The following is a 12029-nucleotide window of genomic DNA, read 5'->3' as shown; positions in this document are numbered from 1 at the left end:
AATGCACTTTAGATATATAATTATATAAATATATATACCATTAATGTTGTTGTGTGTTTGTGATGGACTCTCTTTGTTCCTCTGCTGCTGTTTGAGGGGTTTCCTATGTTTTTTCCCATGTTTTTTTTTTTTCGTTTTTTTTTTTGGGAGGGGCAATTATTTTGATCCCTCTTATCTCCACCCTGTTCCTTGAAGCCACAGCTGGACCTGTACATAAATCAAACCACCCTCATGTCTTTGGCACTTGCACTGAGATAAAAACTGAACCGATTAAACATTTGACAGATTCTTCGTCTCCCGTGTCTTCCTGTGTCTTCCTGTGTCTTCCTGTGTCCTCCGACCAAATATCATGATACACAAGTTATTTAATCACCACAAACCAAAGGTGGAACTGTGTGCTGGTGTACCTCAGGGTATCGTCATGGGTCCTCTGAAGAGGTTGTTTCTTCGACTGTAGAGGATGAATTGAATTTCTTGAAAACATATAAAAGGTTCTGAGGATCCAGCCGCCGCAGTTTCAATCCAACAAGTTCAGGAAGTGCAGTCGTTGGACTACCAAGTATAGAATAGAATACAATAGAATGGAAATACTTGATTAATCTCAGAAGGAAAGTCTTACAGGGACAATTACAAGTAGTGTTAATACTAGTAGCACAATCATTAATGGTAGGAGTACCCGAAGCAGCAGTAGTAGCCGTAGAATTGGTAGTAATACTAGTATCAGTATCACTAACAATAGTGGAAGTAGGAATACTAATAGTCGTAGTAGTAGTAATAGAAGTAGTAGTGGCAGTGGCAGTGGCACAAGCAGATTTAGTTATTGTGATAGTGAAACTGCTAATAGTAGTACTAATAGCAGTGGTGGTTATATTAGTAGTGATCATAGTAAAAGTAAAGTAGCAATCACAGTAGTAGTAGTAATATAAGTGGAAGTATGCATACTAGTAGTTATTGTTGTAGTAGGAGAATTCATAGTAACAGCAGTGCTAATAGTTGTTGTTGAAGTAGTATTCACACTAATAATAGTAGTACAGGCAGACAAACAAAATAGAAGTAGAAGAATACAGTAGACAAATCGATAGTAATTGAGTTGTAGTACAGTAGATAAGTGACCAGCAGACACTGATAACCACTACAGCACATGTACAACACAAATCTAACTCGGTATAATACACTCAATCTACATAACAGAAAAAAGAGTTTTTAAATGAAGATTTCAAAAACTACACAGATTTAAATGGAATGATAATCAATTTGGGGTATGAAAACATAAAAAGACAAAAGAACACAAGTGAGTAAAAACAAGAACGTTGACCCTAATATTAACAGTACTTCTTCTTTCGTTAACTGCTTATTTGTTGGTGTTTCGTTAATGTTTCGCTGCAGTAAACAAATAAATCTCTGCCGGTAGTGTAACGCTCACTCAGGCCTCCAGGGGGAGCTGCTTAGTCTGCAGGGATTCAAAGCGCAGAAGAAGAAGAAGAAGTCAGCCTCCACGTGAAGACAAGATGTCGCCGCCCGGAGGGAAAATAAACCGACCAAAAACTGTGAGTAAAGAAAGCTTCGTTTACAGCCAAAACCATGCGAAAACGTTTAATGAGCAGTTAAAACCACGAGTAAAAACTCTGATTCACGATCTCAAACACACCGCGGGTCTTTTAATTAGGGCTGTCTGCTTCTTTAAATCGATGTTGGGCTTTTTTTCCCGTATATATCCGTACTTAGTCGTTTCGCTTGTCTCTTAAATATATATTTGGATCAGTGTCTTAACATGTTAGACAGATATTTGTTTTGTATTTTAGAGCACTTAAAAACACTCACACACACGAGGCGGAGGCGGGTGCAATAACCTGCATCCTGCTTCTGATTGGCTCTGATTTTGAGGGGAAACTGATACCAGCCAATCAAAGCAAAGCAGCGTGGCCCGAGCGTTTTCTCATCAGGAAGGAAGACAAATGTAGATGAAAACACGAGAATAGACTGGATGTTTTTTTTTCCTATTTTATATCATTATTTAAGTGTCAGGGTCAAAACACATTTTTCTACCAAGTCAGTTTATTTGTGTCTTTTCTTATTCATCTGTTCGTTAACGCAGAAATCAGAGTTCTTGCTGCTCATGTAGACGGTCTGTAATCTGTTGGATATTGGCCTGTAACTTGTTAAAACATCTGGATCAAGGGAACGTTTTTTAAGAAGATGTTAGATAAAAGCATCCATAAAGTCCTGTGGTACGTAACCCGTTAAAGTATAAGTTGATCTAGTATTGATTTACTAGTAGAGGGAAAATGTCATTAAATAGTCCAGTTGGGATGAGATCCAACATATTGTTGGTTTACATGAAGCGGCGTTTCATTTAAACATTTAAGTTTTGTCGACATAATAGAAAACTTGTCAAAAACAATTTTACTAATTGTGTGTGTGTGTGTGTGTGTGTGTGTGTGTGTGTGTGTGTGTGTGTGTGTGTGTGTGTGTGTGTGTGTGTGTGTGTGTGTGTGTGTGTGTGTGTGTGTGTGTGTGTGTGTGTGTGTGTGTGTCAGGAGTTGGGGAGGAATCTCTTCAAGCGTCGCCGAGTTCTGAGTCGAGAGAAGAGAAAGAAGCATCAGATTGTCGGCGCCGTGGTGGACGAAGGTCTGATCACCATCCACCACCTGAAGAAGAGGAAGTGAGTCAAGACACGCGTGCACACACATACATACATACATACATACATACAGTACATGTATCACACCCACCTCACACACACTTCTGTGTCCAGTTCGAGTCCTCGAGCAAACATCACACTGTCCGGAAAGAAGAAACGCAAACTGATCAAACAGCTTCAACACCAGAAAAACGCCAAAGAAGGTATGTGTGTGTGTGTGTGCGTGCGTGCGTGTAGTTAAAGAGAGGTTGTTGGGTTTTTTTTGCCAGAGCAATATTTAAAGATATAATTAAATGAAATAATACATTTGTATTCTTGTCAAATTCACACTTTCTTTGTTTTCATTGCTCTGCAGCTGAAGCTGCGTCGGCGCCACAGAAGACAAACCCCGACGACTCGACGGGTTCGACCAAGAAACAGAAGAAGAAGAAGAAGAAAGCAGGCGGTTCTAATGTCGACGTGGACATGGCGGATGTTGAGTGAAAGGACGTTTTTATAAAAAGATTATATCATCAAAGAAAAGATTTGTCGTCACGGCAACGCTTATTCCAACAAGATGAAGAACTTCTTCAGACGAGATGTTCAGATGTTTGTTGGTTGAATGTCAGAATGTTTTTATCTATTTGTGCCTCAAGGATTGAAAAAACCTCCCCTGTGAAACTAATTAAATCTTCTACGATGAAATGATCCTGGTGTTTCTGTTTTTCATTTTACCTTAAAAACAAAACTCTCTCAGTTTAAATAGTAAATCATCACAACTTCAAATGTTCCCATCTTTGGCATAAAATACTTTTGCTCATGTTCGGACAAAATGAAAACGCTTGACTCGTTCAGGAAATTCTATTATCTACATTTTCTGGTGAAACTGAACTTTAAAGTTTTTACTATTTGACTCCCCGCTTCTGCAGCTTATAAGTGACAACGGGAAAAACATGTAATTTCATTTTGGCTGTCCGTTTCCATGACAACGGTGCTCAGAGTAACTATGAACACAACTTTTGGCTCCGAAAGTAGAACTTTTTGAAAAAGCCCAGGCAACTAAAAGGCTTCTACTGTACATGTGTACTTGGAATTGTTAATGTTTATATCATTGGCGTCTTTAGCGACATCAATAATGAATATCTATTCTGAAATGGACTCCAGCAGGACGGTTCTATACCAAATTTGACTGTCGAGGGCAGAAAACTGCCTTTTGGATTGTGTGTGCATGACAGTTGTTTCTCAAGGTTTTCTCAAGTTTAGCCTCATTTCTGAATTAAGATGTGTTTATTGCACATTATGGAATGCAGACCAATACATTTGAATTGTAGAAATGCAAATTAAAATTATTAGAATTATTACAAATGGGATTTTGTTGCTTTGGCAGCCATCAGTCCAATGTTGGTTCCCTAAATTGGCCCTCAGCTGTCAAAATGGATGGATTGAATCACATTATTTTGGCTTTGCATATTTTGTATAATGATAAATAAGCATCTTTTGGTTATTTGAATAAAATCTAAGCTTTCTAAAGGGAATTAAAAGTCTTATTTTGAGGGTGTTGAGCTTCCGTATTTGATCTTTTCGACAGAATAAATTCTTTGTCCACTTCATCAATATTGTAAAATTGTGACTATGTTCATGTTTGATCTCTTGGCACATATCTATATATTTTTTACAGATATTATTGCAGGAATCTTCTATATAAATGAATCTTTCATTCAACAATGAGACAAAAATATTAAATATTAATACGGTTTTTGCATTTCTGAGGGTTTATAATGTTTTTTTTGCCTTTTTAAAGATTGTATTTAATTTATTTTTATTTTATTTTGCGTAGTTCTTGACGTCCACTGATTGACCTCGGACACATATCGATCGAGATTGTCGGTAAATCGTCTATCGGGTTGATTTATTTGTTCGCGCGGAGCTTCGCGGCGCGGTTCGCCGGGGGTCGCGGCTCCATCCCCCTCCTTCCAGAGGACAAAGACTGAAGTGGGTCAGACTCCGGAGCGAAGCGGCGCATCTTCCGCACCCGCCGTCATGTAACGTGCTGCTTCATCATCACCATCATCATCCTCAGCATCCTCAGCAGCGGACACACAGCCGCTTCTCGCCGCTCCGTCGGCCGACGTGTCGCCGCTTTGTGTCTCCACTTCAAACCGGAGGAAGGCGGGTTTTATTTCAGCCGCCTGCGGCCGCGTTCGGAGCCTCATGTCCCGGTAACGGAGCGAGTTTCTCTCCGGTTAATGAAGCCTCCCGGCTTCCAGACGAACACCGACTCTTCGCCTCGCTCGCTGCCCGCCGGAGGAACCATGGAGGCGGCTCCGAGTTAATCCGCGTCCACCGGCGAACGTGCAGGTAAGACCGGATTGAAAGCGACACCCGTCCCGGTCCCGGTCCCGGTTCGGTTGACTCCCGGAGCTGCGGCTCCAGCGGAGCCCGCGAAGACCCGTTTGTCGGGCTGCTGGTGCGTGGACGAACTCCCGGGCGAACATAGCGCAGCCAGTTCTCCCTGTGATATCAGGATACATGTTAAAAACAGACCGTGGTTTTATTTCTACACAGTCCGAGTTTGTTCAGGATATTTCCCGACCTTTATCTCGGAATAAGAGTTTCTGTGTTTACAGCGAAGCGGCTTCGCTTTCGCCTGAAGAAGTTCTCTTTAGCCGCACGCAGCTGATGGAAAAACGACGTCGCACGGCTACTTGACCACACATGTGGTGTCTGGCCTGAAATGTTCGATCTTCAAATAATTTCTGTCGTATTTTAGTCTCGTTGTGACCTTTTTCATCTGAAGCTTTGGTCCTGAAACTGCTCGGCGTCACGTTCGCGTTGCTCTTCGTTTGTTCGTTTCCGCGTGATAGAACTAAGTTCGCTCTGCCCTCATTGGACCCGCAGACTAAAAACAGCTCAAACTGGATTCAGTTTCAATACAAACGGCTGAAACTCAAAGATTCACTGGAGGAGGCAGCCTGACGGGCTGCAGAAAAATAGAAACATGGATTTAAAATGATTCAATTTGAGTCCTCGATTCTTTTCTTTTCCCTCCAATAAAAGAAGTTACACCAGCTGAGACGATTCAAATGATCCCTATCGCAGCACGCGGACATTGAACTGGTTATTTGTGGTCATTTATGATTCTTGTGAAGGTGATTATCAGAAATTACAAAGATTTTCTTAAGCTACTCCACGCCTGAAAGCAAAATCTCATAAACTCATATTTAATCCCCAAAAAAAGGAACATGAACAAATGATCAGATGTTAAACACATTTTAATGGACAATATAATCTAATTTTTAATCAATAACAATCATAACTTATTTTTAATTAATTCCTTAATTCTATCTTTCAGAATAGTGTCAGGCGTAAAATATATATCTTAAAACAAGAGTAATTATTTCTTTGAATATTATTTAGGTTTTTTAAATGCTTTTCAAATGAAGTCACAACCTGGAGACGAAGTTAAAATCAAATTTTTTTTTCAGTTTCCCTCTCAAACTGTGACACGCTGTTGACAAACTGGTGTTGTGATTGTGGGCCAGTGCGTTCGGGTCGCCTGTACCTCCCGTCACAACTGGACGGGGGTGCGGCCGGCTGATAGCAGCAGCTGTAAAGCCGTAAAGCCGATGAGCAGAAGTGATAGAAACGTGTTTCTTGCAGGAGCCTTTGGACTGTGGACCCGCGAGTCGGCTCACCGCTGATGGAGGAACCTCCACACACACGGCCAACGGTGAGTCCACAACCCCGAGCTACTAACGCTCCGCTTGCAGGCTGTAGGACTGGAGGAACCACTGCACGTACTACTGTGAGTTTGACTGTAAGTAAAACGAGAACAGTTACTATGTACAACTGTGAGGATGACTTTAGGAACTCTTGTAAGTATGATTGTATGTCTTTAAGAATGAATGTGAGTACGATTAGAATGACTGTTATTCTGATTGTAAGTACATCTGTGAGTGATTGAGAGTACACCCGTGAGAAAGACTGTTGGTCCAGTCAGGTTTTTAGTCGTTAGTTGTTTGTGTTTCCTCCTTCGACCTCTTGACCTTTTGACCCACAACTCCCCCCACCACACACATGCACGCACACGCACACGCACACACACACACACACACACACACACACACACACACACACACACACACACACACACACACACACACACACACACACACACACACACACACACACACACACACACACACACAGACACCAGGAAGCGCTCGTTGCGACCACCAGAGCAAGAAGCTTCAGTCCACCAACTGGATTTCACACTGTTGTTCTGAGACAGTCTGGGTGTTTTGGGGTTTTTTTGGGAGGGAATATTTGGATGTTCGTGACCTCGTTCATACTGAATCTAAAAATAAAAATCCGCCTTCACGCTTCTGTATTTTTAGCTTTCTATTTTCCTCCGTTTCTAATTCTGCTCGGTTTCGCGTTTGACGGCCGTCAGACGGATCAGACGAAGGTTTGAAGTCCGACAGAAGCTGTTTTAAAAAAAAAACCTGAGATTTAGACCGAACTGTCGGAGTGGAGGAAACTGAGAAGCTCTTGAGAAACAAGTCCAGAGGAGCACCACAGGGTTATGACCCATGTCACTCTACTACACCTTACTTTCCTTCTTTTCTGCAGCCTTTTGTCTTCTTTTTTTTTAAATCTTATTGTTTATTTGTTTTCTCTCTTCTGCTTGACGACCTGATGCTGTTTGTGTCCTTCAGCTCCTTCGACTCTACTCTCCTCGCTCCGACTCTGACGTCTCCTTCCTTCTGCTGCCATGACTCCTCCTCTCTCCGGTCAACCCTCCCCGAAGCTCCGCCTCCTCGTCCACGCCGCCGTCACCGCCACGTTCCTGCTGCTGACCTCGGTGTCCGTAGCGGCCACCGAGCCGGAGACATGCTTCTCCAGACAGCATCAGATGGCCATCGTGAACGTGCGGCTGGCCATGAACAGGCCCACCACCGTCATGGACGCCCGGGTGGTCCGCTCGGAGAGAGACTGCGTCCTGGCCTGCTGCTCCGAGGAGGTCAAACCAGGTGAGGCGCACCCACGGGGGATCCAGGTGGTCCAGGTCCTAATGTGTCTTTTATTACTGCGTCTTAAGCTCAAACTGCTGAGCAGCTGGAATCAAATGTTTTCGTCTGCAAACCTTTGAAAAAAGTCAAACTGAAATTTCAACTTTTAATCAGCAAACTGAAAAACTGTGGATCTTCATTAACAGGAGTTCGCTCAACGTAGTTACCATGGTTACCATGCCTGTGAGGTTTCACATTGTTGCCATTTAATCAACAATTTTGGTATATATTTTAAAATCTGGAATACAGAAATCTTTTTAAACATATACGTAACCTGAAAATTAACAAAGTGAGATTTTGTGTGGGTGTGGCTTTAAATTCACACAGAAATCAGTGAAATTGATCAGATTCAAACACGTTTTTCCCATCATATCAACAAACACAACATCTCCACAGAAAGAACGAGATTTAAACTCTGATCTTTTATGTTCCTGAAGGTGCAAAGTGCAACATGGCCGCGTTCAACGCTAACAAGCGCCCCGGCGACGATAACTGCTTCCTGTTCCACTGTCAGACGGAGCAGGACTGTCCTCTGATGAAGGCTCAAGAAGGCATCAACACCCATGACATCTACAAAGGTGAACCTGCCTCTGCTGTCTGTGTCTGTTCAGGATCTCCACGTACGCCGACGACTCTATGCTTTATGCACATTTCTGATAGCAGCGGGTGTGTGTGTGTGTGTGTGTGTGTGTGTGTGTGTGGGGGGGTTTCTTATCAACGTGTACTCAGAGTAGCTCTGTACTTTAATAGAGCAGGAGATATCACGAGGCTTGGACGTTACACTGACCTGCCGTTCTGCTTTTAGCTGGAACTTTCAAGCGGAAAGTTTTTTTTGTACAATGTTGTACAGAAATGAAGAGAAGCGGTGGTTACTAAAGTAAATTAACAACCGCAATGCAAAACAAACATTTGAGTGTCAATCGGAATGTTTTTATTCAGTCGTTGAAATACAAATTTGAATCTTTCGCTCCCTGGTGGTAAGAACGTTTTTAGTTTACGTGCTGTTTTTAATTTCGCCCACAGGTTTAAATCACCCAACCACATTGAGACCAACAACAACCACCACCACCACCACAACAACAACAACAACAACCACCACAACACCGGAACCAACTACAATGAGCACCACACAGCCAACAACCACACAACCCACAACCACCACGCAGGCTCCGCCCACCACAACGACACCTCCACCTATCATCATCATCGCCACAGAGCCAGAAGTAACTCCACCTCCCCCAAACACCACAACGACCACAACAACAGCAGATCCGACCACCGCAGTTCTCATCGCCACCAGAAAAACAAATAAAACCAACAAAAAGCAAAACAAAATGGCCAAGAAAGGAAAACATCCTGTCACAGCCTCCATCCGCCCTGCCAACAGCTCCACCACCATCACAACCACCACCACCACCACTCCAGAGCCTGAGCATAGGACTACTGAGAGCCCACAAGCCACTACTGAACCCACCACCACCACCACCACTACCACCACCACCACTACTACTACTTCCCCAACTACAACCACTACTGCCCCAACCACCACCACTACTACGACTAAACCCACATCTACCGTTCCTCCTCCTCCTCCTCCTCCCACCACCCAAACTACCACCACTTCTGCACCCACTACTACCACCACTACTGCATTTACTACTACCACCACTACTGCACCTACTACCACCACAACTACTGCACCAACCACAACCACCACTATTGCACCTACCACAACTACCACTACTCTCCCTCCACCTCCACGTACCACCACCACTGAGCCTCCGCCCACCACGACCACGTCATCAACAAGTCTTCTCATTGTCCCCAAAGATGCCACTCAGTCTGACCGCGCCCTCCAGAACGTGAACGCCAGCCGGGGAAAGGCGGTGGCGGCGCGCGGGGCGATAAAGAGTGGCCTGGTGGCGTTCATGGTGCTGGGGCTAGCCGTGCTAACGCTAGCTTTGGCTGTCGGCGGCCGCAAAGCGATGGAGTCCTTCGACAGGCGCCACTACACGAGGCTGGAGCTGAACGACCTTCACTACGAGGTGTGAAAAACACTGTTTCCATGACGGGAGCTCAGAGGGACCGCGGGCCGGGAGTTCACTTAGCATCATTAGCATCGGATAATAATCGCACATCACTCAACTACAGAACTTTTACCGCAATTTGAAATATGTTTCTTTAGTGGTTGGGGAAACTACTGGACAGTGATTGGCCAGAAGCTGTATTTTATTCTGATGAAAACTGTGCAGTTCTGGCAGCGCCACAGTTTATTTACGTAAAAATACATGCGATGTGAATCTCTGCTTTCTGTGTTATTTTTAAACACTGTCCTATCACGCCCCGCCCTCAGTCTGACTCCGCCCCCTCGGAGTGGCCACAGACGGTGCTCTGCTTAATACTAAACTGGGACCGGAACTGCACATTTCTGACAGATTTGTAAACATTTTACTTCAGAATACATGCTAACAGCAATAGCCCTGGAGAACCACCAGTACAACAGACTGAACAAAGCTTTTTGTGTTATTTTTTCGGATCTCAGCTCCGCCCTGATACCATAACCCAGACTTAGGCTCCACCCCTTAGTCTCCAGTTTTTGCAGTATTTTTCAGTATGTTAAGCTCCGCCCCTATAGTCAGGTCCCGCCTGTAACTGGCCAGTAAGCACTACCTGCTTCACCATTTCTTTTCATTTGACGAGTTACATTTATAGTGCTCGAATCAAATCCCAGCAATTATGTAAATTAACGCACCGCTTCGTTTGCTATTTAGCTTCTTTTTTCTTCTTAACGAAATGTGTTATTTGTTTAAACACAACAGCACTCTTAAGTTTATTTACATTAAAGTCCACAAACACCGAAAAATATGTTTGCATAGCCACATTTAAAGAAAACTTAAATATGCCTATTCGCACACTGACGTAATTTGTTAAAGCGTTAACTCATCTCTAATTAGCCGGAAGGTGCAGATGATTTTTTTTATTTGTTTGTTTTCTTATAACTGTTTACTGCCCCCTGCTGGAATGTGTGATCCACTGCACACCAATCCTCTAAAGTAGACCTCACCATTTTAAGCTCCACCTCATTTGAGTAATCATGACATAACTGAGCTATTTTAGCTTTTTTAACTGCTCACTCTTGTTATTCATTTAAGTCGCATTCCTGCACAAGCTCAGCCTCCTTAAAGATTTCGCAAGAAGGTGACGTATTGACTTCATATAGGATACTGATTTTATTTCTTTAAAGCAGTATCATGTTTTTACTGTCCAGAATGGCAGAACAACAAAACTCGTTAAAAAAATAAAGCATAAAATCTGGACTTCAGATGAATTCAGAAAATGTTTGTTAAAAAAGAATTGAATTGAATGTAACAGAATGTATAGGTAACCAGTTTGAAACAGTCAGATTGTCATTGTGATATCACTTTGTACCAGGAGGCGGTGCAGTGAGTCACTTCACCGCTCGTCCTGTTTTCAACCCACTGCTGCCACCCAGTGAACAAGGGTGGTATTACATTAAACTGATATCCTGAACCTTTAACTAGGAGGCCTAATTTTATCATTTTGCCATCAAAAACGAACATCATCATAAGTTAATTTCTTCCTTTCGTGAGCTCTTGGTTGTTCTTGTCATCAAGACGTTTCCCAGATATTTTCAGAAATGTGGGACTCTTAGTCTGCGATTGTTGAAAGCTTTGCAATGCCTGGAGGTCAAAGCGAGGCAGAAACCCTCTGAAGCTCCCCAGCAGCAATATCTGAACACCCCCCCCCCCCCCCCCCCCCAATCTCAGGAAGCCTCTGAAGTGGAGCTGCAGCCCGGCTTCGTGCACACTCACCTGCATGTCTTCTTCCTGCCACACGCTTCAGCCATATGAGTGTAGATGTCAGGCGCACTCTCACTGTGTTGTTTTTGTACTCGTTCCACTTTTTTTTCTGGGGTAAAAGATCCAGATGATGAATGCAACCTTCTGGAAATTGATGCACTTCTGTATCACGTCTTTTTGATAAATATGGGAATGTTTTCTTAGCTGAGGGAGACACTGGCTGCCGCTGCACAGCACTATTTTCTTATTAATTATTATGAGAACATCTGGATTGTTGGGCACAGGCTGCTGAGACACCAATTGGCCACCAGGTGGCAGCAGCGAGGCTGACTTTATTAGATTTTTTTCCACTTCTTTCTTTGCTTTTTACTCTGATTACTTCCACGGATGGTCACAGTTTGGTCTTGTTTTGTGAAGTGATGCTTTTGCATAAGTTTGGAATTTGATGTTTTGTTGTAAGGATTAAAAAACAACGTGATTTTTGAAACTTCCACTGTGTTTTATGTCCAAAATGTG

The 12029-nt window shown here is 43.2% G+C and overlaps 2 protein-coding genes across 3 annotated transcripts; both read left to right on the top strand.

Annotated features, from left to right (window-relative positions):
* Positions 1–1462: 1462 nt before the first annotated feature.
* On the top strand, positions 1463–3327 carry c4h11orf98 (chromosome 4 C11orf98 homolog). The gene is made up of 4 exons (XM_080492126.1): positions 1463–1547; positions 2538–2662; positions 2756–2844; positions 2997–3327. The coding sequence occupies exons 1-4, from the start codon at positions 1509–1511 to the stop codon at positions 3122–3124; spliced, it is 381 nt and encodes a 126-aa protein (XP_080348252.1). The 5' UTR covers positions 1463–1508; the 3' UTR covers positions 3125–3327.
* A 1309-nt stretch (positions 3328–4636) lies between these two features.
* Positions 4637–11991, top strand: mansc1 (MANSC domain containing 1). 2 transcript variants are annotated; one of them, XM_080492105.1, is made up of 5 exons: positions 4637–4978; positions 6281–6350; positions 7339–7653; positions 8130–8270; positions 8716–11991. In XM_080492105.1, the coding sequence occupies exons 3-5, from the start codon at positions 7395–7397 to the stop codon at positions 9741–9743; spliced, it is 1428 nt and encodes a 475-aa protein (XP_080348231.1). In that variant the 5' UTR covers positions 4637–4978; positions 6281–6350; positions 7339–7394; the 3' UTR covers positions 9744–11991. The 2 variants fall into 2 exon arrangements, with proteins under 2 accessions (XP_080348231.1, XP_080348230.1); XM_080492104.1 differs by having other exon boundaries at positions 4693–4978; positions 6281–6437.
* The last annotated feature ends 38 nt before the right edge of the window (positions 11992–12029 follow it).

Source organism: Lipophrys pholis (assembly GCF_963383615.2).
Source record: "Lipophrys pholis genome assembly, chromosome: 22".
Classification (NCBI taxonomy): Eukaryota; Metazoa; Chordata; class Actinopteri; order Blenniiformes; family Blenniidae; genus Lipophrys; species Lipophrys pholis.
Note: the sequence above shows the minus strand (reverse complement) of the source record. Positions and strands in the feature narration are given on the sequence as shown.

Excerpts from the sequence above, each read along its gene's own strand:
- c4h11orf98 (XM_080492126.1), top strand. The coding sequence starts at position 1,509 with ATGTCGCCGCCCGGAGGGAAAATAAACCGACCAAAAACT. Across the intron at positions 2,663-2,755 it reads CACCACCTGAAGAAGAGGAA|TTCGAGTCCTCGAGCAAACA; the intron begins GTGAGTCAAGAC and ends TTCTGTGTCCAG. Across the intron at positions 2,845-2,996 it reads CCAGAAAAACGCCAAAGAAG|CTGAAGCTGCGTCGGCGCCA; the intron begins GTATGTGTGTGT and ends ATTGCTCTGCAG.
- mansc1 (XM_080492105.1), top strand. The coding sequence starts at position 7,395 with ATGACTCCTCCTCTCTCCGGTCAACCCTCCCCGAAGCTCCGCCTCCTC. Across the intron at positions 7,654-8,129 it reads CTCCGAGGAGGTCAAACCAG|GTGCAAAGTGCAACATGGCC; the intron begins GTGAGGCGCACC and ends ATGTTCCTGAAG. Across the intron at positions 8,271-8,715 it reads CACCCATGACATCTACAAAG|GTTTAAATCACCCAACCACA; the intron begins GTGAACCTGCCT and ends TTTCGCCCACAG.